General features: G+C 40.1%; 1 protein-coding gene across 3 annotated transcripts in view; it reads left to right on the forward strand.

Annotated features, from left to right (window-relative positions):
- Window positions 1–27994, forward strand: part of ADCY1 (adenylate cyclase 1) — a 149752-nt gene that overhangs the window by 13117 nt on the left and 108641 nt on the right. For all 3 annotated transcript variants that reach the window (XR_013927333.1, XM_080382090.1, XM_080382091.1), the window contains exon 2: window positions 27141–27290. Coding sequence is in view for 2 of the 3 variants with exons in the window: in XM_080382090.1 (XP_080238216.1) it covers window positions 27141–27290 (150 nt within the window). In the remaining variant the exon portion in view is untranslated. The remainder of the gene's footprint in view (window positions 1–27140; window positions 27291–27994) is intronic.

Raw genomic sequence — 27994 nt, forward strand, 5'->3', positions numbered from 1 at the left:
GCTGAATTTCTAGTCTGGCACAAGATTCCCTGAGCGTTGTGAAGAATGGAGGAAAATTTTTTTCAAGACAAAATTACTGAGATGTAAACAGATACTAGATTTCTTTTTAAGAATTAATAAACACCAGAGGCTTGGTTACACCTTCCATTTTATGTACTGATTCAGTCCTTATTAAACTGACGGACACAGAAGACTGTCAGTGTCAGTCAACATAATGCCAAAGACAAGATGCAAACTGCTCTTTGCACCAGCCTGGTGATATTGCCCTTGGGGTGGTCTGAAGCACACTGTTCCAGCATAGTTCCTCCACATACAAACCTTACATCATGTTTGTGCCAGCTGTATAATGTATGTGAAGAAAAAAGCAACTCCAGCTAATATTTTTTCTCCTCTGACTCAAGGAAGCTGGAACACAAGCCTTTGTATTGAGGTGCATCATGTCCTGGTACATTCACTTTCTTCACTATGGAGTCCCTCCTCCCATTCTAGGTCAGTTGTGCCTGTGCCTTTGGGAAGCGTGTGGGTAGGACTCGGGACGGTCCCACCTGAGGCATGCTTTTGGGACTCTGCCAGTCAAGCTTAGTCACGTGAGCTTACAAACTCTCACACAGCCAGGTTCGTTTTGGCAAGACAGCCTTCTCTGTTGTAGTTTCATCTCTATGGAGGTCGTGAGGTGGCATAAAAGTGCTGACACACAGGTCGGATAACGGGAGAGGTAACAAAACCTGGTGATGACTGGGGATGTCATCACATCTGTTGTTCATGTCCTGAATAGTAAACCTGGAAACCATTAGCAGGTGTGGGGACGTGTGATGTTCAGGTAGCACCCTCTGAATAGGAATCAGGAATTCTGCTGTTGAAAGGCAGTGCCTAGGCTTCGTTTGGATTCCCAGAACAAATGTCCAGAGTCTAGCAGGAAGGAAGTCTCATAGGTGAGTGCCTAGAGTTCGACAAATAATTAAAAAGCCAGCTATTTCTTTCTGTGTTTCCTAAAGCAGCTATTAATGGCCTAGTTTTACTCTCAGGTCATATTTGAAGTCATCACTACTACTGAAAAAAGTAGTCCTGCAGATGTGGATGCGCACAACTGTTCACCCATGTTCACCACCCAAACACAGTCAAAGCCTTTCCCAGATGGATGAGTTCACTGGTCCTGTGCACACCTGCATGGGCTTCCATGCTGGCATGGCGAGGCTGGGAACAGGATGGAGCAACCCATGTAAAAAAGAAAGCATAAATGCTTTTTTTTTACTGTTCTGTCAGTTTATGTCGTCGTGTTGTAACAGAAGCCGTGTTGTCTTCACTGCTACGCCAACTCCAGTGGGAATAGTGTTAGCCTGATGACATCTTTTGCAAATGCAGCCTAACTTTTGACTTTATAGCTAATCATATGTGCATTAATTTAGATACAGGTGTTTGGAAAATAGGTAAATCATGTGATGTAACTAAAGGTTGGCTTGATTTAGTATAGCCACTAAAACAATGTCTTTTATTGATGGATCCTGGAACAGCTTTCAGCATAGGTGCCAAACCTTTATAAGCAATTTACAAACAGAAATTACTGTTAAAGACCAGCAATCACATTTTCTTACATTTCAAAAACTCTTTAAATTGAGTTTTTCAAGAGCAGAAATTGATGTAGAAATGAGAAAAAACTCTTTCAAGGATCCCCACTTAAGCCATTTGTATGGAGGCAGGAGTTCGTTAAATTGTGCCAAAAGAAGGAAGTAACTTTTGAAAATGGATAGAAACAAACAAAATTTGTTTAAAGATTCTGAAGTCCTACAAGGTGCCATCTTTAAATGCCCCAAAACTTCAAAAATTGCCTGAGTGTCCATAAAGAAGTTTTGTATTTATAACGAGTAAGATGGACTTAATGAATGAATCATGGAACCCATTAGTTCTGGAGCAAGTAATGATGTGCCTGGTGCTAAGCATAGAAGGCACTATATGGAATTTTGTTTTGGGAAATCAATGGGCTTCGCATGTTAGCATGGGAATGTTGTGTGAATATGTTATTTCTTTCAGAATAGACGGAAACGATCATCTTCTCTGCACACAAAATAGGCAGATTCTCTCTTATACTTTTGCATTGCCTATATTTGGTGCTGAATACCTGAGTTACAAAGCAAGCTCTCAAAAAAATCCTTAATTTTGATAGCAAAGATGATATCAATAATAATCTCTGCTTTTCAGCACTGCTGCATCCAGTCACAGTCAAGAGCAGGAGGAGATTCACAATACATTTAAATTTGTCTTGCAGTGCCTTTCAGCAGGAGGCCTGGCATAGTACTGTTGTTACATGTATTCAAATAAAGAGGGCTTGCAGCAAATTAAGGGAAAACACAAAAGAGCGCTTGCTGAAAATTAATGATGCAGTGCTATAAAATATACTATTTGTATGTCCTGAAACTGGTTTCACTTTGCAGTCATGTCTCAGGGAAACACTGCTTGCTTAAGAAGCTTTTTTTTTCGATGACTGTTTTCTCATTGCAGCTGAGAAAACGGTAACACAGAGCAAACAAGGGATTGCTCACAAACCTTAGGTATCAAATCCTAGGCTGAAATTCAGCCTGTCTTATTAGTATTTACTGCTAATGTTATGACAGTGCCTACAGGTGTCAGCTTTGATTAGTTTCTCAGTTCGCTGCTTGCTGTACAAGTGCACAAATAATGGGCAATCTGTTGTCCTCTGCTAGGCATGACAGAGAACAGAAACAAGACTAGAGATAAAGAAGCAATACGATTTTCCAAAACTCAGAGGTCAATCAGAATAGATTGTGAGTCTCCAGACTCCAGCTGCAGTTGTCTGGGACAAGAGTATCATAAAGTAAGGACTTCATCTTAAGCAGCATAAAGCCCCGAGGAAGAGTTTAAAATATTTCCATTTACTCTGGGCTAAGCCATACTGTCATGTTTTCTTTTCAATTACTTTGAGATGAACCTTTTCCTCTGGTCTGCATGACTTGGGGCAGGATGTTCAGAAAAGAGTGAGGAATTTCATGTTACAGTTAAATGGAGCATGTTTATGAGCCACTTAAACTTTTTTTTAATGTATTTGCCTCAGTAACTTTGTTATTAACTGCATAAGATGTAGATTAAATGTTGATTTTGTTTACCCAAAGCAATGACGTGAACGTACACAACCAAGAAAAGCTGTTCATCTATACATTTTCCGATAATAGTCAGAATTTTTTCACTTCAATTTTCCTGTCTTGAGCAAAGTGAAGCTACAAATACATTTTTTAATAATATTCCATCATGGTTTTAGAAGAAACCAGCCATAATTTATATATTTTAATGGCTATTCATTATCATTCTGTATCCTGGTTATAATGTTGAGATAAAAATGGAGTTATGCCAGAGCATATTGTATTTTAATTCTGATAATGGTAAGATACTAACACTAAGCAACATGAAATCTGAAAAACTAACATTGTCCTTAAATGCTAATTACTTTAATTTATGTTTGGCATTTCTAAAGACATATTAACAGGCTTATTAGAGGCAGTACACTGCAGGTTTGCCTGCAAAGGATTTTGGCTCACGACATAGAAGAGATAGATGTAAGATGTGTGTACCTTGCCAGGCTAAGAGGAGGCTTCAGCGTGGCAGCAGTCAGTCAAAGCAAAAAGAAGAGGGAAGCTGTCCCGTAACCCATTGCTAACTGATGGTAATTCCTAGGAGCAGCTTCACAAGTACTGAGTTAGAAAAATCTTGCCATGCACATTATGGACTTTTACTTGTAGCTGTGCATTTGCCAGCACATGGTTGAAGCACACTTTAGCAGAACAAATCAAAATGATTAAAGAACAGATAAAAAGTTTATGACGTGAGGAATATAAGTGGCTTTGTTTTATAAAATATTGGCAAAAATTACCATTTTCCTCTTCTTGTCTGCTTTCCTTTGTGAAACTTTCACTGTGCTTGGTTTTTGGTATTTGAATAATACATTTAACTATTTCAAATGCTAGTCTGAAGTATACAATCGCCTACACAAAGATAGAGCATATTATTCTGAAAGTTAGTGAAAGAAGATTCCTGCCTGTTTTCTATTTTTTCTCTTTCCTCATTCAGTTATTCCCTCCCAAAGGAAATGAGTCAGAGGACTCTTAATTTCTCATTCTGTCTGACTCTTTTCCTCGTTAGCGTTCTTGCACAGGCATCTCAAAGATTCTCCCTTAATTCATCTCTAAGCATCTTTATGACTAGGAGAGGGTCTCTTTTTTATAAATCTTTTCTGAATTATTTCATTACACAGGCCATAAATACAAATTTCTGCATCATATCCTCAACTCTTGCTCAACCGATGGTCAAAAGAGGAATTCATCTAGGTGCAGTTTCCATTCCTGACACTTTTCAAGAGCAGAAATTGATGTAGAAATGAGAAAAATCGAAGGGCATGTTCTGCTTCATCCTGGAATAAGCAATTCACCCGGTGACTTCAGTGGTGGCCTTACTTGAGTGTGAGCCTTAAGGCTCCTCTGTAGACTTTTTTGGTACCTAAGTTCAGAAAACAGTAGGAAGCATGTTGTCTCCTTTTGTGTGGTGTTTTGTACAACTTTTAAATTCATGAACCTCTGATAGCAGCTGAAGGGTTGGATTTTTTTCAGGCTTCTTGGAAAAAATAAAGCTCTCCTTGCTCCTAAAATTAAGAGCATTTTGTCAGTCAAGTATTTGAACTAAACTCAAGTTTTCCTGCTGGCTTAATTTTAGCTTTCTGCATTTCATGCTTTTTGTAAGGAGGTCTCCTTTATGATTACAGAGTAGGTCCGAATCTGATGGAGGGTTCTGGGTGCCTTAAAGTTCTTCAGCATATTCTTCTAAGACCCAGGAGTAAGAAAGGTGCATTTTTCATGTCCCTCACCCATAGGCAAACTAAGAAAATCCTATAGCTTACCCTATACATCGCCCACCAAATAAATACGTTAACTACACATAACATTTGCACTTGGGGTCATTACTGAACATTGGTGAACAGAAAAGGCTGACAGTACACAAACTGCTGGTGTTCCTTTATTTTATTTTTCCTTTACCTTTCTCTTTAGTTTGAAGTTCTCTGCGTAACCCTGACAGCAACACCCTAAGTGTCTGTCTTCTGACTTTCTGTAAACACATCACAAAAGTACAACTTAATGGGTTTTTTTGGTTTGCTTCTTGAAAGATCATTTATCATCAGCCAGTGGGAAAAAAGTACACCACTCGCCTTCTTAACGTGAAGTTTGCTTTTTTTCTGGATAAATACCCACTAACAGTTCTTGTCTTCTGAGGCTTTGATGCAAATGTTAGAAGCCTCCAGGACAATATAAATTATGGCCCTTAACAATATAGTTTCCAGGGCAACTAAAGGACTTGCTGTTTCATAAACACTGTGCTCTCAAGCCGAAGCATTTGTCTGCTGGAAGATTATTTTACATTTAAGCATGTTAATTTTAAAATTATATTCCCCAAGTGGAAAAATACCTCTATCATCCTTATTCAGGTCTGGACTTTTTGAAAGTAAAGACATGGAAATATATTGTACAACTGCACATTTAAGTGATGTTTGGGCTGTAAATATGACTAGCGGGATATAAGGAGTCTGGCAGGTTTTCCTGTGTGCTGGAGCAGTATCCCTCCCTCTCACCCAGCCAGGGGCTGACACGCAGTCCCCTCTCAGTGCTGCATGCTTTGTTGGAAGATCACTGGTAAATCTCAGGTGAGGCTTTTATAGCCATTCGGTTGTGGAAAGGGTGGTATTTGGGGTTTTTTGGTTGACAATATATTTGGGTTGAAGCTATGGAAAAAAATTGCACTTTGCTATTGGCTCCGACATGTACTTTCTGTGCGAAAGAAGTGGTTGTGTAAGACAATCTTGTTTCAGAAACTCCATATGCACTCATGTACTGCTTGACTAACATCCCTATTGAACACCTTAAGGGTTTGCAGTGGCCAGCACCATTTTCAACCTTTAGGCTCCTAATCACATTCTTTCTTGTTGTTCTGCTTGGTTGTGATACGCTGGTCCATGTGACCCCAGCATTACAACCTTGGCTTTTGTGTGTCTTAAGTGTTAATGCATGACCACAACAGACAGAGTGTAAACCCTACCCTTCTTACATCGTGTAATCAATGAAGTGTATGTACAGCTAATTAATTGACTTGGCTGGACTTAAATGACTTGTCGACAGAGTAAGAGTCAGGTCCAAAACAAAGATGCAAAAAATTATTTGAGTGCCTTTCTCATTGTGTTGTGGGTAATGCATTTTCAGTATTTGCGGTGTGATTAGTCTTGGTGAGATTTCGGGAACATGGTAAATACTGTGGTAACATTATTTAGTTTTCTTGTGCAGCTCAAGACGTGTTTTAGGCACAGTAATTTTGGAAAATGAAGCAGATCTTGTCCTCAGCTATATTTGTATAACTTCCTGATTTCTGCACCAAATGCATTCATGCATATCTGAGTACTATACAAAACAATGACCTAGATTAGAGGCTTGTTTTAATTATGTATACTCATTAGTGCATTTTAAAGAGTTACTCCATTTTTTTACTAATTTTAAGTGAGATGAGAGCTTGTGTTTATTTGTTAAGACATCTGTCTCCAGGGAAGTCAATTCACACAGGTTTAAAGACTCCGGTTATTTCCTATTTTTTTATCTGTTTGTTCATCCATTTTTCTCTCTTTTCTTCTTTCTTTTTTGACTTTTTTCTTTATTTTTCCCTTCATGCCTTTTGTTTTTGTTTGGTTTTTTTTCCCTTTTTCTCTCATTCTTTTTCTTTTGCTCTTTTTCTTTCATTATTATCCTTTAGGTTTTTCCTTTCTCACTTGATCACATTCTCTCTGTCCCTCTTTCCCTCTTACTCATATTTATCTCACTCACTCTCTCTTTCTATCTCTTTTTCTCAAGTGATAGGAGAAAGAAAAGAAACACTATTTACTGACAAAATTATAACAATGTTATAAATGTTGACTTCACTCAGTTCATGCAGACTGCTCAGATGGTGATTAACACAAGAATAGGACGCTGGAAAATCTGTAGAGGGTTAGAGCCTGTGATCTTCTGTGGGAACGTGTTCTGTGTCTGACATCACTGGGGATTTTGCCTAGAAAAGCCTAAGGAAAAGTAAAGTACAGATTTCAAGATTTGTTCTTCTGGCTGCTAGTAGTCCTTCATGGATTAAAGTGTTTTAACTACTGAGACTTGAAAAAAATTCTTAGTTTTTTTTTTTTTTTTTTGCACAGAGCAGCAGTGACCTACTCGGGTCTCATCACCAAGCTGAGCAGTAAATGTAAAGACATTTCAGCATAAATTTGTAAAGGTATCCTCTGCTCACTGTTATGAAGGCTAAGTAACCCCTTAGAAATTATTAAAGACATGGTAGTGACTATATTATGTATTGAATACTACATTGTCCATATATTCAATGAGACTTGAACTGCGAGGCACAGGTTCTCACAAGTGTTTATGTTTCACAGCCTCTGGGTTGGTTTTAGAGACAATTAGGAACCTAAATACATGTGTGCGTTTGCACCCTAGTCAACCCATGGCTGACCGCTTTCAGCTGCCTCGTAGGACTTTCTCCACAACCAGGCCTTTGCCAGCAAACACCTTGAAAACCTGCTGGAAGCTCTGGTTCACATGGAAGCAAGCACTACAAATAGGCAGGAAATCACTGGGGTTTTACCAGTAGGGCTTTGTTTGATAAATGTCTACCCAGGAGTCGCTTGCCATTTCTCAGATTCCGCATCAGGAGGGACCCAGACAAGCTGTGAAGTACAAGAGAATGCAGATGGAAATGGTTCAGTGTGTCTGTATTGCCTTGGGCTTTTACTGGGCACAGCAAAGCAAAGCTGGTTAAACTCTGAGAAATGGCTTTAAAGGCCTTTTTCTCTGCAGAAGGAACTCTGGCTCTCCTGTTCCATGACAGACGACCTCAGGCTTCCAGCTTGGGCCTGAGGTGGACACCCCTGGATGGCTTTTGCTGCAGAAGCTGTGTTGCAATAATGCTCCAGCTGTGCCAGGAGTACTTGCTTGAACACCTTCCAGGACTGCAAGCTGAAAATGTCTCAGCTGTTGAATTCAGTGTGTGCCATAAGATCTGAAAGGTACCTAGCCATGTAACTCCACACGATCTCGGCAGAATTAAGCTTCTCACTCGAGGTGTTAGTTCTTGAAACTGGATAGGGTGGGATGGAAAGAACTTTAGAAGCCTGAGCTCTTGTTTTGCGTAGAGGGGTGGTGGCAGCTTCACAGGGCTACTGCGGGCTGTGTGGCTATTTAGGGGATCGCTACGGGCTGGTGGTTCCCTACGGATGCACGTGAACACGGGCTGTGCAGGGCACAACTGGTCACTTTGTGATTGGCCTTTGTTAATTATTAGACCATAGGAAGGTGTCACTTTTCAAAGGTCACGACTAGGAAGCACAGGTACCGATCAATCAAAATGGTAGTGGTGTGATTGTGCAACTGTTTGCTCAGGCACTGGCAGTAAAACCATACTGATAGGTGCTTCATTAATTATAAGAGCCTATCCAAACAGGAGGGAAACAGGTTTATTTATGCATTCCATGATTAAGAACTGAACTTTATTCCCTAATCCAGAGTAAATTTACCACCATAGCTCCAGTGACTTTAGCTTATATCATCTGAAAAAATCAATCCCCTGATGTTTTTTGCTTTCTTAATTCTGTGTTTGATTGTAACTATTTATCAAATATACCTAGAATACGTTTGCCATCATCGAATTAGTACTCCTAAAATGTTTTAAAAGAGGCATTTTAAGACTTTCCTCATGGCCATCATTTCTCAGTAACAGGCATACTATAGTTTGCTATGATGAGCTCCTACACAGAGGAGAAAGAAAGGTGTGATCAGACAGAATCAAACAGATAAGTGCTGTCTGTGTTACCAGGAGGGATGGTGACTGGGCTATCATGGGGTTGCAACTGCACGGCTTATATTTTTGTTCTTAATCACACTGATGAGCACAAGCAATACAGCATCAGGGCCCAGGGATTTCCAGAGCACTAGCAATCACTGGAGACAGAGCATATGAGAAGTGCATGCTAAGTTTTCCTGCTAAGAAGTCTGACAAAGCTGTGGGAGCTGGAGTTCTGGATGAGCTAAGTCAATATGAAGATGTTTTCTTTGGCTCTGCTTAAAAGCAGCATTATGGCCTGTGTCCTTCTGAAAGGAAAAGGTTTCCTAAGCCGTATTGCAGGAAAGACAACGTGGCATGTAGGTTATCTTAAAATAGAGACTGTTTCTTAGTCACCTCCCACTCAACTGTTGAGAGTATGTGGCACCACCCCTTGTATTAATAACCCGTATGAAAATACTCTGCAGGGAAGTAAAGTCAGAAGGAAGGGTCAGGCAGAGCTTAATCAGACAGGCAAATCAACCCCCCAAAACCTTCCACTCTTCTTTCTCCAATACCTCTTTAGCACTTTTGTCCAGAAATGTAGATTTAATAAAATAAATTAAGAATATCTCCCAGCAAAGACATGCATCAGGATTTTATCAAACTGGGTGGCGTGTTAGTGATGAGACCTACTCAGGTCTCATCACTAAACTGGTCAGTAAATGTAAAGACACCTAAACATAAATGCATAAAGGTGTCCTCTGCTTACTCTTAGGAGGGCTAAATATCCCTTTAGAAATAATTTAAGGCATGGTAGTGTGTGGCAGCAGTCTCCAAACTAGCCAGCTGCAACAAAGTCTTTTACCATCTCACACCAACATACTCTTCATGTTAGTCCCTCTGCTGCCTTTTCCTCATCCAGGGCACGCTCCCTTTTCTCTCTGCTTCTTCATCCTCTCTTCATTGGCTGCCCAACCTCTTAACAGAACCAGCCACAGCTGCACCTTATCTACATCAGCCAACCCACCGCCCCTGAAGCCAGCCCACAGCTGTATGTTAACAATGCTAATTAACCCAGCTTCATTCCTCTACAGTAGTGACTATAATATATATTGGAAAAAAAATATATATGTAAACCAGAAAGATGATCCCTGCCTCTTCCCAAATAAATGTCTTATTATTGTGCTTGACAGTAAACAGTAAATATTAAGGCACTGAAGCAGGACAGCAAACTACCATAGTAATCATATCATCAGTGCATCCATGCTGCCTTAAGGTAGGTATACGTACATTTAGAAAAAAGCTGATTTCAGCAAAGGTAGGGAACTCTTCCCATCTGTTCAAAAGCTTCCTGTTTCATCTGGAAATAATTCTTTCTGCCTTTATAGCCAGTCACTGTGACACCATGTCCCTTACCTTCCTCCGAAGGTCTGCTTGTGGTCGTGAGCACTCCAGCAGAGCGCTTTGAGTCCTGCTGAAGGGTTTGCTGCTTGTGTATGTCTCTGGCACTGATCTGTTCCAGGAAAATAGTTTCTCTTCATGGCTCGAGGAATGGTCACAGCTGCCTGCCATAAATACAGAGATTTATCCAACAGATAGTGAGGCCAAACAGAGTGTAAAAGGATCACAGCGGAGAGAGGGAAAGCTGAGCTCAGACTGGGAGTGGCGTAAGGGAAGCATCCGAGAAATCAGATGCATTCGAGGAGGATTGCAGCACTCTGCTGTTTTTCTGCTTGGGGTGAAGGGAGCCTCACCTCAGGTGTTTGCTGTGTGTACAACACCAAGGGAGATCTTTACTCCTCTCTTACAGAAGGGGACTCTGTGCTTTCTGTGTGTGCCTATGTAGCTACACTCTGGATACATGTCTGAAGATCTAGACTTTCATATCACTGTTATCTTCATGGAGATTATGGTCAAGAATATGGTACATTTAATTATCAAAACCCCTCTTATTTTATGGCCTGTTACCCACATACAAGTTTACACATGCTTCGCCGTGCCTAGTGCCTGGGGCACGTTCAGTGATGTTCTCAGTAGAGCTTTTTTGTAGAGATTTACTACAACAGCCTATGCTGTTGATAGCAGGTTTTGGAAATTGCTTCCCACTCCTTTTTTTTTTTTTTAATCTTTTCCCCTTTTCAGAGTGGGATGATCTCTCAGTAAAGTTAATTCAGGCCCCTAAATTAATTCAGGCTGTGGGAAACCATGCACTGTGATCCACAAGGGTAACAAAAATTAGATGCAGTTATAGTTCTGTGTATCTAATAGTAAGAAATTAGTGACAACCTGACCTGTAATCATCATATAGTTACCATGTGCTGGCCATTCAGTCCAGGCATTAAAATGAGCTGGCATCCCCCTTGCATGGAATGGTACCAGGAATTCACTGGTGCTGGTACCAGCAGGGAGAGCAGGGCAGAGCATGACTGCAGATCCGTGATGCCAGGTCGCTTGCCACAGTTGTTGCTGCCCCTCAGGTGGAGGTCAGCGGTGGGGCAGATACTGGCTGTGCCCTGCAGTGGCTCATCTTCAGGGACTACCAAACCAGCTCGTATTTTCAATGTGCTGGGAACTTCCACTTTTTTGCGCTGTGGATTGTATTCTGTTCAAATTTCCAAATCCTTGGAAGGACCAGCACCTCAGCATGGCAAAATCAAACTGGAGAGTGCACTGCAGGCAATGCTGCAGTACTGCTCTCTTTCTCCTGACTAGAAATCCTCTGGTTACCGTTGTTAGAAGCAAGGGTAGAACTTAAGAGTCACAGTTCATTTGAGTGGGTGAATAGTTGCTGTACAAAAATTGGACCTTATTTAATGATAAGTAGATCACAAATCACTTGGCAATAGGTAAATCTTTGAGTAACTCTTTAAAGCTGAAATGCCTGAAAATTGTAAAATCACATTACTCCTCGTTCTAGTTTGGCAAATACTGCCCTTATTCCACCTATTTTTTTAATAGTAAGGAAGCATGTTGATGAAAATGTTAAATCCCTGTTGTAAACATTTAGATCCTTTCTGATAATTAATGCCATCTGCATTTGGGAGGTGGGAGCTTTGCATGTGTGTTTCCAGGAAGGTGGGAGTCCTTTGCAGGAGGGGGAAAGCATGATGTACACTCGCAGAGTTACATGTGTCCATATTGCTGTGTGGGCTGCCTAAGCACTTATTTAGAAAAACAAATAAAGCATGTCAGGGGTATTTTGTATGGAATTACATCAGAGCGTTAGCATCTCTTGCTCACTTGCAAAGCTGTGAAACGTTGACTCTATGAAGTATGAAGTGAGAGTGGGCAACATGGCAGGGTGGCATAATAATTTGGGTTGAGTTGTAATTAGAAGTAACCAAGTTGTAATTAGAAGTAACCAAGAGCTATTGTGTTGATGTGCTATATTTTATACGTTTTGACTTGATGATAATATTTGGCTTTTTCAGCTGTTCCAAATTGGAATTAGGAACATATACGTGTAAATATTATATATATGCATATAAAAAGCATACACATAGAACATATACAGATGTTGCATACATATATATACACACACGCACACAAACGCGTATCATTTTCCAATGGATGATTTTGGAAGTAAGTTTAAATTTAAACTCCTTTAAGTAGGTTAAGATATTCCAGTTATCTCATCAGTGGCATACAGTCACTGACCTACATTTGTGAGAAAATAATTTTTCTGAAAATGCTGTTCTAACTTTAAAAGGATCATTAATGGAACATATCTGGCATCCTCATTTGCATTTGAGATAACTCAGAATTATTAATTACGATGTTATACCCAGGCAAACATCTCATTTCTGCAGAGAAGTATCTAGGCCTTTACAGCTTGAAAGGAGATAACCAAAACCAACCATGTAACAGGGGATAACTGTACGGGATGAAAGGGATTTGCTCTCCTATGGATTTCCTACTGTGCTATTTCGAATCTCTCAACAGGGTTATAGGGCTAGACTAATTTCTTTCTCCGTGACCTATTTTTGGGTTTGTTCCTGGTCCTTTGCTGTGTAGTGTCTGACAGTGGAGATTTGGGATTCTTTCATATATTTGTATTTGTATTCATATACAATATACGTATATATTTGTATATATACATGAAGTATCTCCACAGTGAAAACGTCAGCTTGGCTGTACAAAGCACTGTGAGACCAAACCTGTGTTTTTTTCAGAGCTGGTCTTTCGCACCTCTCTGTTACACAGTGCTTGGTATGGTGACGCACAGGCAGGGATGTGTGGAGCTGTCTGGTGTGCATCAACCACTACTCGCACCACCAGATGGGCCAAGGTCCCTTTCCCTTATCCCGTTGCTCTGTCAATGGCTTCTCTTTTAGGTGATGACAACAAAAGGGACCTTACATTTTTCCACAGATTATTCTTCCAACTTAATTACCGTGCAGAGAGCATGGCATGCCGCTGTTCCCTGCAACTGCTTGTGAGAGCCTGGGGAGTGCTCTGCCTGGCACTGCTTCAGCCTGTCCCACTGGTGGTTCGGGTTGGCTCATGTTTTTCCCACTCACTGTAACTGTTGAGCAGAGGCTGTGCAACAGGAAAACCAAATGGGATGACCTGTCACTTGAGCTGCTAGGTCCGTTCAGTCGGTTCAGTCCTCAGTGCCACGATGGCTGTGTCCTTCTTGGAAGCCAGGGTGCAGAAACCGTCTCATGCCATCTCATGAGTCCAATGCATTATTGTGGTCTGCATAGAGGCAAAAATACAAAGTTCTTGCATGTGTTGTATTTCATCGTAGGCCCCATCAACTACTTTTAAATGCACATGACAAAATAATAGCTTGTGCAGTAGTTTTCATGTCACAGCTGGTGGGCTTGACATCAGCTTTCTTCAGTGGCTCCAACCCAGGCCCCGTCTCATCTGAATTCCTCACCAGGTTTGGCAGAGTGACATTGCAGGGCAAAAATTTCCAGAGCAAACTGCTGTTTGACAAAGAAGGCCAGAGGTGTGGAAAAAAGTGTGTTGGTTTTTTTTTATTATTATTATTGTATTTTTTTTAATAAAAGGAGTTGTGCAGCAGTTAAATTAAATATTGCTGAATTGGAACTACATAGCATATCTTTGCAAGAGACATTTGATATTTTTACTCCTCTCCTGGGATGCTTATTTAAATAAAAAGTCTTATCAGAATACTGCACAATACTTATAACCTTCACCAACTGCTGAAATTGTTGATTTTGAGCTTTGATTTTTTGTGAAGAATTATTCCACCTGGAAACTATGGGGTTGGCTGTTTCACATCATAACTCCTCACATGGCCTCTGGTGGGTGCGCAGTTGTTCACTAGGTACTGCAGTTACCTGGTTCTTCCCTTGGCCTTCAGTTCTGCTAGTTGTAGGAAGTTATGGCTGACTTGCCTTGTTTCCTCTCCAGCTGCTACCAATACCGTTTCCATCATCTGTACTGGATGGTTGATTTGTGGTTCTTGGATTTTTGGTTACTTGATTAGGTTTTTCAAATTAGCACTAGCTAACAGGCAGTATTGCTCTTGTCTGTCTCTCTTAAAAAGTAGGCAGGCTGTCTGCTGCTTGCCTGCCCATCTATGCTTAAAGCACAGCCATGAACATTTCTTTGTTTGCAGCTGTCTCTTCTACTTCTTTACTTGTGGCTTCGTGACTACAGCCTTGATGGCAGTCTCTGTGGGATTCAAATACTTGTGTCTGTAATTTGTGCACTTGTAATTATTTTTTTTTTCACTGCAGCTGTAAATATCATGATAGTATGGCCCACCTTAGTTAGAATGGCACTAGACTTTTCAATAATGGTATGAAAAATTTAGAGGCTTTATGACAAATTAAAATATTACCTGGTCACTTTATTTCTACTTTGAGCCCAAGCATCATCTCCCTTGTAACCCAGTAATGACATTTCCTCTGCTCTCTCCGATCCTGTTTCTCCCTGCAGCTGTCCTTAGCCTAAGTGATCTTTTCTTATGTCACCTGCAAAGGATGTGTACTCTTGAAATTTGTGATATTCCACCTCATCAAAACTCCCCAGTTCTTACTTTCCTTTTGACCCATTTTTTTATTTCTGTGAAGTTCACCCTGCCTGCAAAAACTCATCCTGTTCCAAAACTACTGATTCAACACCTCCATTTTTTAAGGGTCTTCACTGAACTTCTGATGTCAGTTCAACTGTCAAGTACCTTATGATGCAGTGTATGATGCCATGTTCTTTTACGAAGTATTTCAGATTACTTCACTGAGGGAATTGGGATCAGATCATTGGTATTTAGTCCTGAAGGCAGGAGAACTATCCCTAACGAATCTGTGTAAGTCAGGATCTCTTACAAAAGGGTTTATGAACAACTAAGGTGGATACTTCATCAGTGTTTGGGGCAGTCACCTAAGAGACTCAGTACATCAGAACATGGCCAAGAACATTTCTGAAGGACTTGACATATTTTTTATAATTTTACTTCATTGTTGTTATCTTCACATCAGAAACATACATAAAAAGTGCAATGATGATAACAGTAAAGCAAACTTCATTAGCATAATGAAATGTGTATAGTTCTTTACAGTCACAAAAATGAATATAATAATATTATGCTGTTGTTTGCAAGAATGTGTGTTTCACATCTGTTTTTATTCTTAAGTACGGAAAGGGGAAAAAAAGTTGAAAAATGGAGGAATTGGAGTGTTCTGTGAAATTATATTTTCTTACTTACATTTCTGGCCTAAAAAAATTCTAAGTATCTGTCCAGTTATTATGAAGCTTTAATTCAATGCCACATATCTTTTAAAAATCCCCTCTTACAGACTTGCAGTTTCCAGGATTGTTTCTGACATCATCCTATAATGATTTAGGAGCTACTGACTTCAGGAGACTACTATTAACAGGAGATATTAGAAAAACATTGAAATTATTGACAGGTTATTGAATGAATAGGTGATTAATATTTTAATCTTTTTGCAGGTAGCAAAGCTTTGCCCTGGAGTAATAAGTGTCTGCCAGAGTTTTGTGTGTATTGTGGCTTGCTTGTGTACGTACAGTATAACCAACAGTGCTATATTTGCTTTTATTGTGAGACCCTTTTACACACATCTGTGTTTAGGGTGATTCAGCATGTATCTCCGTGATGTAAGTCCCATCTTTCCCCTATCTTTTCCTGGGGGTGGGGAGGGGGGTGGGGAAGGGAGAAAAAACCTGAACCTCTTGTCTGCATTCTGGTGATGCATCCGGTGCCTTCAAGACCAGAGATTTCAGTGGAAAGGGTTCGGTCCACAGGACCAAGGTAGAGCTGATCCAAAGTTACCTCTCCCAACCTCTCTGCATCCTGAGCGCCAGCTCTTTCCAGCTGCAAGTCCACACCTGTTGGGCATTTTTCTTGCTGTTGTAGATGTAGTTAAACACAGTCCTTGACTTATCTTGCATCTTTGGGTCAAACAAAGCATGCAAAGCCTGCGCCAGAAGAAAGGAAAAATACAGCAGCACTGAAGAGTACGTGTCCTATTCCACACTTGTTATTTCTTCATTTCCTTGTGAGAAAGAAAGTGCAGTCAGCAAACCCTTAAGAGGGGACTTGTGTACAGTTAAGAAAGATATCATATGACATAATATGACATATTACAGTAGTTGCAATTGTCTTTTACTATTTTTTTTACCAGAGAACAGCTTGCTTTGGGGCTTAGCATATTGTATCCTATCTCATTTGTTTTGAAGCAGAATAAGAAATTACTGATGTATTTTGTTTTCCTCTGTACTTTTCAGAATTCTCAATAACTCAGTTAAATCCCACTCTTGTCTTTTCCACAGCATAAAATTCTGCTGTTTGCAATCTCTTTCCATGTACATGGAAATAGCACCATTTCTCTTAAGACTGCACATTCTTAATTTGATGGACAGCCTTAAGCTAACCAGAACTGACAAGACATCCAGTGCAGGAAGTAGACCTACCAGGCTGTAGGAAGGAGAGCAGAGCCTTCATTGTTTGAATGAAAGCTGGGATGAGTTTTTGAGTATTTTGGTAGGTATAGGAGCAAAAATAAAAAAAACAACCTGGGAAGGTATCTCCTTCACAATTCAAAGAATAAGCCCTACAGTTAATCTCTTTCATTCTAATAAAAAAAAAAAAAAAAACCAAAACAAACTCCTTTCTAATGAGGCAGAACAAAATATGACACAGGGGTGGAGGGAAGAAAAAAATTTAGACAGTCCTCAAGATCGTGCTGAATTTCCTTGAAATTTGGCATCATATCTGTAATTCTAGCCTGCTTGTTATGCTTTCAGTCATCTATTCTGCTCAGAGTATGCATGTTTCAGTTCCAGTTTTTATCATTATTTTCCTTCTTTCTTTTTTTTCATTTTACCTTTATCCCCATTTATTCATCCTCTTCCAAAAACATACTTGATTTATGTCTTGTTATCTCTTACACTCCTCGAGGTTTGTGATTTAATACTTTGACTTATTTCTGCAGTTCAGCTCAGTGTTTTTAAATGCTTGCATTCACAATATTGTGAATTTTTTCCAAAATCTTTTTTTTTTTGCATTCAAATTATGTTACATTAAAACAGAACCAGAAAACTTACACGCAACAAGAAGATCGTATAACACAAGAAGTTATTAGTCATGTGCTCTCATGATACGCCTTTAAAAGCATCCTATTGCTTAAAATATTGGCATATTGTTCTTTCAAAGGTCCTGATCCAGCAGGGAGCTTTGCATGAATCAGTTTGGAACACTACCCAAATTTTCAACCATGGAGTCATACCTCCATTTTTTAGCATGCTCCAGACTATTTTTAGTCATACAGTATAGAGATTCTAACACTTGATTTTTCAGATCACTAATTGAAAATGAGTAGAGTTTGGTCCTTTAGTCCTAAATCTTTAGAATTTCGACGTCTTCTCTAGAAATCATTGATGGATGAATTAAGTTGTTAAATTGAATCATTAAAGGTATATCCTCATGTTTTCCTAATAAGTCTCTTGAGCGAAAATGTGACCAGAAATATTTTTTTAAACTCTTCCATCAATTTCTTTTTTGATCAGTTGCCTAGTTGCATACTGTATAGCTGGTTTCTCTTTGCAAAAAATAATCTTCAAAGCTGAACAAGAAAATAGCTAGCATTCTTTTCTGCTTAAATTGCTCCTTTGCAACTCCGACAGTATTAAAGCTCTCAAGCGCCAGCAACTGACAGAAGATACCATAGCTTAAGTGACCCTGCAGAGTAAAAATCTTATTATCTGCAGAGACAGCTCTTGCAAGTTGTAAAGCACAATAGAAGAAAAGTAAACTCTGTGTAATAGAACATGGTTGCCTCAAGGCAAACACTTTCATCTTTTCAGGATATTTGACCAGAAGTGACATCATTCACCAGCTGCTTCAAATATCTGCATGGGGAGGAAAAATAGGGAGAAGAGATACAAGGGGACATTTGTCAGGTCTAGCAGGTGATCCTTCTGGTGGCAAGGGAAACCGGCCGAGATGGGTTTAGTCCTGATGCAGTCATGTTTTCACTTGGTGGCACACAGCCAGCCAGAGCCTCAGCATATGCACTTTTTCCTCTCTTCATCTCTGGCAGCCCTCATTCATCTGGAAAAGGACCAGGTGCTTCGGCCGTGAGTGAGAACCAAGGCCTCACAGTTTGGTCATTCAATTTAATTTGCAGGTGACTCATTAGAATGCTTCTGTATCTTTCTTGACATTTTCAGGGCAAACTTTTTTTAGTGGCATAAAACAAATATGAGGTCCTGGGCTTGATATGAAAAATGTTTACCTGACACTGCTTGGGTCACCAAAAATGACTTGAATTTGCTATGCAAGACCTTGAGTAACGCATTTCAGCATGATTTCCTAACAATGAGTTCTTTACAGTGTGATATTTGGGCAGCTACTTGACCTCAAGTTGTGTTTATTTTCTCATCTGTGATACGCCTGTGATGACACCTAACTGACATACACTGACTTGGGAACCTGGCTGTATTCACGGCTGTCTCCCAGATCTTGACAAAGTCCACTGAAGCTCAATTCAAAAAAGGCACTTAGAGGTTTGAAGGATGAATGTTGCATTTCCCAGATTTTATGCACCCAGCCTTCCAGGAGCCAAATTCAAGCTGCCTTTGTAGCAGCCCATGTACAGCACAGGAGAGTGCCATTTCAGCTTCAAATAGATGGCACGGTGTCAGTGGAGCATGTATCATAAGCCCTAGGGACAGCACTTCGTCTCCAGCAGCACACTTCCTAGACTTGGGAAGATCAAGCCTGAGCCACTAGAGAACAGAACCAGGACCTGGCACATCCATGCTTTGTCACCAGCCCCATCACTGGCGGGCAGAGTGAGCCCTCTGCCCCAGCACTGTTTATTGTTAAAGCTTTGTAGAGTGCTTTTGAGTTTTTACAGAAAATCTTTGGCAACTAAACTAAAGCTGACGAGTGACAGGTCCTGAGTGAAAAGCTGAAAGCGTGTTCCAGCTGCCAGGAGGTGCAAGAGCTCAGCTCATAGCGATTGGTCTTCAGTAAGGCAGGTCCCTAAGAGGCATGCTGCGGAGCACGTTTCAGGGGCACCATCACATCATCCCATCAGAGCTTGAAACCACAGCCAGTTCTCTCAGCCGGCGGCACACACTGGGCTGCAAAAGGAGCGTGGCTGGAAGCCTGGGAAGGAAGCTGTCCCGCCCCGACTGGGCATCTTCCTTCTGTGTTGTTAACAGGAGAAATCTGAAAATGTGGCACCCATTGCAGAACTGGAGCCATGACCTCATTTTGTGCCTGCAAAGCCTAAGAGCTGTACGCAGGTAAGAAATGTTTTCCGTCTACAGCAGCCAGGCACTGGGCTGGGACCGCTATGTGCTGTTTCTCGACCATGCACAGGACTCAAATGAAGAACCATTGCATTTAAGATCTGAAGGTCCAGTCATCTAGCAGCTATAGTCCCACTACAGGTTTCAGAGAAGCTTGGATTGTGTATTGCCACAAGTCTTTATTTTTATGTATTCAATTACTGCTGCTTAAAAAAAAATAAAAATATTAAGGTGTTCAGATGGATTCTTGTGGGTTATCAAGTACTCAAAAGGAACCACGTGTTGCACACAGCAAATGCAAACTAATTTTGAACAGATTGCTGTAGTGGGCTCTGATTGCAAAACACAGTATTATACTAACTAATAGGAAAAGGGGAGAAAGCTGCAGATTTTTGGTTGATGTAGAACATCTTCAGGGGCTGATCACGTAGTCAAGCAAGGAAATAACATGCACAAATAAATAAAAATATTGGCCACATTTTCTACAGAAATTATTTCAAGTTGCTTTGGTAGTATATTCCAAACCTTTCATGATAGATGGCAGCTATTCTTAATGCTTGGGAACAATCGCAATGTCCAAAAGCCCCCCAACCCTAACAACCCACCTGGCAAGCACAGACCTGAGGGCTTATTATTTCTATGATGACTTATGCTGCACTGTGAAGGAATGCAACAGCTAAATCAGGAAAGAAATATAAGTATCCTGTGCCTCTCGGCACAAAGAAATTTGTGGGATGTGACATGTAAGAAAGTTAGCAAGAATATTTTGACTTTTTTCTGGGTAGCTCATTGTATCAGCTTTCCACAGGTGGAAGGGACTGAGACCATACTGTTACATTTAAGGTACGTGTTCTGCTGTGAACCTGTTACACACTCTGGAGTGCAGTACCGTAATATAGCAGCAAGAGAAAGCTACTGCTGAGATATCATATCTCTCATATCTTATCTGAGAGACATTCATAGCCTCTCCTATAATGAAAAACGATGGACATCCACCGGTCCTTTTGGGTGCCTAGACTTGAGTGATTACTATGGATGACTGGGAAATTATTTTTCACATTTTGCTTCACATGTAATACCCTTCAGATATTCTCTTCTGTCTGGAATAGCCCCAGCACTTCTGTGGGCTTTGGATAGAGTTTGGCTTATGTAAAAGTAACCTCCAACTATCTATCTGTAAGGTCTGGTTTGATATATAGAAAGATAGATGATACTAACCTCAGCTGGGCTTAATAGATACAAATATGAAACCAAGAGAAATAATTGATGTTGTTCTCATACTGTCAAGAACCAACTCACAAATGTGTATCAGTATGCAGACACGATGTATACAAACAGACTTAGGACAGAGATAAATCAGGACATTTTCTTATTTCTTTTTTGAATTTCTGAAGTGCAAAAGCCCAATGCTGTACTTGGCAAGTTTCAAACATTACTGTTGCAGTTGTACCAACAATTTCCAATAGAATACTGCTACGTGTTTAGGTCTTACTTTTCCGCACCCCTATTTCCCCCTCCCCCCCCCAAAAAAAATATAAAAATACAGCTTTTATGAAGTTATTCATTACTTGGAATGGTTTGAAGTGATTGAGAAGTTAGGCTTGAAGGTATTCCAGCCTGGATGCTGCTTGCAGTATTTTCCATCCGGTCCTTTATTTCTTATTTCTAAAATTTCATGTATCAGTGCTGTGTTGCATATTATCTATAAGTCCTCTGTCTGGTATTTTTCCTATTCCCTAAAAATCAGGTGCCTTTTTTTTTATTTTTAAAAAATGCAGGTAAGAACAAAATAGCTTGCATGTCAGTCTTCTTTCTGTCTTCCTAACAAAACATTTAAAAAAAAACAAACCTAAAAGTCTTGGTACATGAAAGTTAGTTGTGCATATTTCCAAGTTGAAAGGACATATCCTTCAGAGAAAGATGCGACAAATGAACTTTTTTACCACTGGGGAGCTTGATGTCTCTCAGTGACTCTGCTTTTGCAGAGGGCATTTTTTAGAAAAACTTTATGGCATGTATTTTAAACAGCAGTTATAAATTGTGTGTTGTACTTTGGTCAAATAGGTATGCAAACAAGGGGAGAGACACAGAGTGGATTTCTGCAATTACACATTGTGCCTGTACACTTCAAAAGACCTGCCTGTGGTTAATGGACATAGCATCCTAGCTATCCTAACTGGCTTCGCTTGTATGGTTATAGACAGCCCAATGCTACTGTCTTTTCCTCAACAGGGACATCTGCTCTCATTCAACATACTATCACTGAAATAACCAGTCGCAGTTATTAGTTATTAATGAAATAATTAATCCCGTTAGACTATGCTGTAGATTCAGGAGGGATGTGAAGGAAGACAGAAACCACAGAGGATAGCACAGCAGAACAGTATTTTCTTAGTATGTGGCGTAAACCAGTCAGGACAAAACCTAGGAAAAATAAGAGAGGGATGTTTACTCAAAGTTTATAGAATCCGGAGAAAATCTGTTTTGCTGCCTTCTCGGGTAGGAGGGTGTGCTTTTTGGGACAGTCAGGAACTAAGGAGAAGTTCTCTGCTACTGTGTTATGCCATTTTGGTGAACGGAGGGAGCAGCTGCAGTAATTAAGTGTTCTCGAAAAGCTGCAAAATGAGTTGGTTAAGTGGATTACTAGACTTGACAAAACCATGTCAGAATCAAGAGGTAATTGTGCATTCTCTGCTATGCAGTCTTGTGCTCTAATGGTAACATTTTCCGTACAAGGAAAAAGGGAAACTTGTTTAAACTTGTAAAAGGTCTTGTTTGTGGTATCAACTGTTTGCATAAATGGCACAGTCTCACCTTGCTCTTCAAGAGTTTTAATGGTGGAAGCACAGACTCGTTTTAGGAAGCTGTTCATGGCTCTTTCTGTAGAGGCGTACCTCACAATAGACATTCCTAGTTTACAATAACGCATCTCATTTCCATATCTCAAAGTATTCTGCATAACAGGAACAACAATTACAAGGCACAGAAATTACTTGCAGTAAAATTCAATTAACAGAGAACACTGGAAGTAGAATTCAGGCCTGCTATACCTCTGGTCTTCACAGGTACCTGAGGGTTAAGACATACAAGTCCATTGTCTTTTCTGGAAATGTTAGCCTTCACCTGGAAATCCTGGCTGTATTTCCTACATAATTCCACTCTTTTCTAAGTCACGGGATATCACGAGAACTCACGTTGATGAAAATAAATCAAATATTGCTATTAGCCACTGAATTATAATCCTGGGAGTGCTAACTTTTGAAATCCCTGTCTCCTGAAGATTTCTTCTCTGGTAATTTATATTTCTCATTTGGTCTACTTCAGTTGGGTATTTCAATATCCATCCACATGAACGCCGCTTTGTAGAGAAGTCCTTGGGCGATCCAGAAGTCATTTACACCTTTGTGAAACAGCCACATTTTTCTATGAGACAATATTGCAGGAAACCCAGAAATTGACTCTACAATGAAAACCAGACCCAGGTTTGAAATATCTGCTGTTTACCTGGTAGGAAAATTGGTCTGCTGAATAAGCAAAGTCCTCTCAAAAGACAAAAAATGGCACTTAGAAGAATTTTTCACCTTTTCTTTTGAGAGAGAGCAAGTGCATGCATGAATGCACACATGAGGATTCTTGCTTTGAAGGAAAAAAGAAGTGCGGAATAAATCCTATCTGGAATAGAGAGAAAAGTTTCAAGCAACTCTTTGAAGAGTCTCTCAAACAATCGCAAGAGACATTCAAGAAGTGGGAGATAATTCTAGGGGGGGGGGGGGGGGGGAGAAAAAGAAGTTGAATTGAACTCTCAAGCCCTGTGTATGTGGGTGCATGTTACATGCTTCTTCCCTCCGGAATTATTTGCTCACTCCTTGATGGGTGTTAACTTGAGAGTCAATGGAGAAAAAGACAGGAGGGACAGAAATCTGGTGGAAATACCTGCTGGAGCTGCCAGTGCCTCTTCACTGACAGAACTAGACAAGACAGATGACAAGAACTAGCTCTCTGTGCTGGAAATCTGCCTTTGGCAACACCCTCTAGAGCGAGCACAAGGAACCATGCCTGAGTTCATCCAGTGATAGAAAGTGTGCCCTGCTAAGGACTAGAGAAGCTTAAAGCTCAGGAGGTTGGTGCTGATGTGCAGCAGGTATTCAGAATGCACAATACAAGATTCACTGATAACAATAAATAAATTAAAAAAAAATAAAAAAAATGGGCTTTCATGAGCCTGATGCCCTTTTTATATTCTGGCTGATCTGTAATCTCATAATGGAATGAGAGAATAGCATCCTTTGAAAGAGGTTGCAACATAAAAATGTGTTTGAGTCACTTTGTGTTGCATTAAGTAAATTGGTTCTTTGGTAGTTCTGTAAATAGAAGGTGATGGTGAAACCTGAAGAGCACTCCTTGTTACTAAGCAGTAGTATAGGGAATAATGTTGGAGGAATGTTTTAAATTCCTTGATATTTCAGCAGTTCTGGATGCCTCAGGACCTCTCCAAAGATCCTTAGTTTTAACAGCAAGTCTCTTATTCTTTCCTGGAGTTATGGCATGTAATGTGTGTAAGTTATATGTGTAGGTATGTGTGTATATATAGAGGTATATATTTACATATTAAAATGAAAGGGAGTTGGAAATGGCATACATTTGAGAAACCTAGAGAGAGAGATGGATGCAGTTTGCAGTTGGAGAAAAAATAGTAATTAAGCAGAAAACGGGTTGTGAAGGGAAGGAACTCTTACCTCAGGAGACAGCCTGCCCTACTTTCTTTTCTCACATTTTGAAATCTATGAATCTTTTACTTGCTTTATCACTTTTCCTGATTCCCTGCAGGCCAGAGCTGACAGCTAAGCCTCTGTTTCATCTTAAACTGTTCAAAGCGTGTCAGAAAATGACTTACCCTGCTGAGTCTGAAAGTGGCTGCATGATTGCAGGAACCCACCTACTGGTTACCCCCAGTCCAGGTGATCACTGTTGCTTGAGGGAAATTGTAATGATAGTCCCAGAACAGCTGGCAGATTGTTAGAATATATGGTCTTTTACTGCTTACAGTTGAAGACCAGAAACTGAGTTAACTTTTTTTTTTTTTTTTTTTTTTTTTTATATATATATATATATAATATCCTCTCTAGAAGTAATTATTTATGTCTTGGGCTAGTTTAGTTTCCCCCCTTGTGTTATTAACAGCTGTTCTGTATATGGACAGGGTCAAGCAGTTGCACTGCCCATAACTGTCTTGACTGTTTATTCTTTGGACTCTCTCTCTGCCTTTGAGTACAGCTTTTACAAATCCTTTCTATTTTTATTCCATTGCGCTTCTAAGAATTAGCTTTAAAATACACTGTTGTCACTATACTTCAGCATGATAAAATGCAGGGATAAGGTGAGTGCGGCCACATTCATGTCTCTGAAAGTCAGATTCTACTGGCATTTCTACAGTAATTTCATTTCAGTAGGCTTTGACTTGTGCTGAAAATTCATATACCTCAAACAGTTCTCTGTGACAAAGCAAAATAAAGCAGGATAGGAATTGCAGACTGTTTAGGCTCAGCCTGTATCATGAAATAATATGCTTGTGTACTGCTTCTCATCTTCAGAGTTTTACCAGCTATATTATCTCTGAGAAGTGACATGTAAGTAACTGGTATATAAGATTCTTACGTTGAAATGCATCTGTGATGATGCCTGACGCAAGGTTTTACAGTTCTAAGGAGGAAGCCACAACACCATTTATCACTAGTGGTAGCTCTTGTGAGATAACTGTTTCCTTTTTGGGTATCTGAGGAGAAATAAAACACTAGTGCTAGGCACAGCTCCCCTTACTGTCACAGAGTATCTTGATTTTGTGCTGGTGAGACTGCAGGGAATTCATTGATGTCCTGATAACTTATAACCACCAGGTATGAAGGTAAAAGTTAGAGGACTTGTGGATCCATGAAGCTCTGGAGTACCCACCTAGAATGAATCTTGCAGTTCTCCCCACTGTACTGAGATGTAGGAGATGGAGATGTACACTGCCATGAGTTACACATACCAGAAACTTCCTTCTTGTTTTTGTAGGGTGAAACATTTCCCAAGGCTCTCCAAAATCAACAGGGAGTTTCTGGATGTCATTTTGGATCTCTGCTTACTGTATTGGCTGAATTCAAGCCCTTAACCCTAGTCCCATTAGTCAGCAAGGAGTCTCTACAACAATGTCAATGGTTTTATGCTTCTTAAGATTTGATTGTATTGTTGGCACAGCTGGAGTCACCATGCAGTGCAAACAAGGGCAGTGGTCTCCAATTTACAATGGCAGATCATGCAACAGTAGAGATGTACTAGCTTGAAAGATATACCTTGAATTAAGAAATAAATGTCAGCTATATAGTTTTTATAAACTATTTTATGTGCATAGGAATTTAATAGGAATTGTTACTTGCTGTAGTGTCTGTCTTTGCCCTTATTATTACCAGCTTGGCCAATTTATGTGCCAGCTGATTTCTGAAATTTTAGGATTTCTGAGTCCCACAAATCCATATCATGGTGGGTGCTGTGGTAGTAATTAGAGTAAATAAGGAGATTAAGACCGAAAAGATATTGGGTAAACAGGCCTTATTACCTCCTTTCTAAACAAACACTGCATTGCACTGTGAAATTTACTACCTGAAGACGTTTCACACATCAGAGATGTGGCAAGAAACTTGGACAGGATTGTCTTAGATAGAGGAGTTGTGTGCAACCCCCTCTTGAGTTATTGTGTTAGTTAACTATCTTTATTACATATTGTAAAATCATTAAAAAAAACCCAGAAGGGCAGTTGGGTCATTTATGTGTCCTTCACCGAAGCACTGTTCACAGAAGTAATTCCAAACTAATTCATTGCTTCTGCTTGTAGCATTGCAGAGGGGCTTGGTTTATGCCAAGGGCCATCACTTGAAGGCACTCAGCACCTTCTGAGAGGTCTGCTGCAGGACAGCATCAATGATATTTTGGATGATTTCTCAGAAAAATATGGTATATCACATTATAGATATGGGAAGAGAAGCAAATTTTCCAGTTGTAATCTGCACAATATAAAAGCTGGGGGCACCCAGGCACACGTTTGTTTTAGTCAGATTTTGGCAGTGCCTTGCTTCTCCACTATTAAAAAAGGGACAATATCCCTGCTTTATGAAGGCCTAGGAGAATAATGTTGGTCTTCTGGGCATCTTGTAACAGAACAAATGCTGAAGATACTGCTTTCCTTATTAGATGGACAGATCTGTCAATGGGCTGATGGAGGAACCGATGCTGAATGAAATTGATAAGCTACAGATCATTGTAAGAGAAATTAACTTTCATAGGTGCAGAGTTCTGTATTATGCAGTATTGCTAGCCCGGATGTGTGGTAGCTGCTATAATGATTTCTCTGCTTGACTAACGAGGCAGAATTTTTAAAGACTGTGCTTTTCCTTTTTTTTCTTCTTTTTTTTTTTTTTTTTTTTTGTAATTTTGCTGAGTAGAAATGTAACATAAAAATCTGTATTTTAAAATATTCATTTATTTTTCTTTCTTTCTTACAGCTTGTGGCCAATGCAATCCTTTTTGTCAGTGTAAATTTGTATGGGGTCTTTGTGAGGATTTTGACAGAAAGGGCTCAGAGGAAGGCATTCCTTCAGGCCAGGAACTGCATTGAGGACAGGCTGAGGCTGGAGGATGAAAATGAAAAACAGGTCAGTTTCTAAGCCTTACTACTTTTTCTCTCTTTCTTCTAAGATGGTTGTAGTTACGTGAACCACAAGTCAGGGCATTACTGCCCAGAGTGCGACAAGGCATGTGTGCATTTCCATTGTGAAGGGAGGGTGCTGCCTGCCCCACTTGCTGCAGCTCTTCCTCCCCAGTGCATGCACACTCTTCATCTGCCGCGCACAGAAGGTGCAGGCTGGCCCCACGGCTGCTGACAGCTCGAGCACCAGAGAGGATGTATGTTAGGGCTAAGGCAAAGCTAACATGCTATTGCAATCTAGGATCCTGGGGGTGTTCTGCATGGATGTTTTTGGGTGGGTGTTAGATACTCTGTAAATACTTCTGGCTGTGTGTTGTAACTTGTTTGCATTCATGACACTCATAAACAAAAGTCAACATTTTGAGGGCAGGGGACTGCACTGACACACATGAATAACTGTGGTATAACTGTGATCTATTCTTTTTCTCAAAAGCCACCTTAGTAGTTTGATGGTGTATTTCACACAGTTTTATCAATCAATCTTCAATCAATCAATCTTCCAAACAGATTTGGAAACAATGAGAAAACTTGCTATATTGTGGAGCTTGCTGTTGTTACTTACAGGTCTGAATCCTAAACCTTCCAAGATGTGTTCATACGTAAGGTTTGGACTACATTTTACTTTCTGTCTAGGTGGTAAAAGATGGCCAC

Source organism: Falco punctatus (assembly GCF_963210335.1).
Source record: "Falco punctatus genome assembly, chromosome: 4".
Taxonomy (NCBI): domain Eukaryota; kingdom Metazoa; phylum Chordata; class Aves; order Falconiformes; family Falconidae; genus Falco; species Falco punctatus.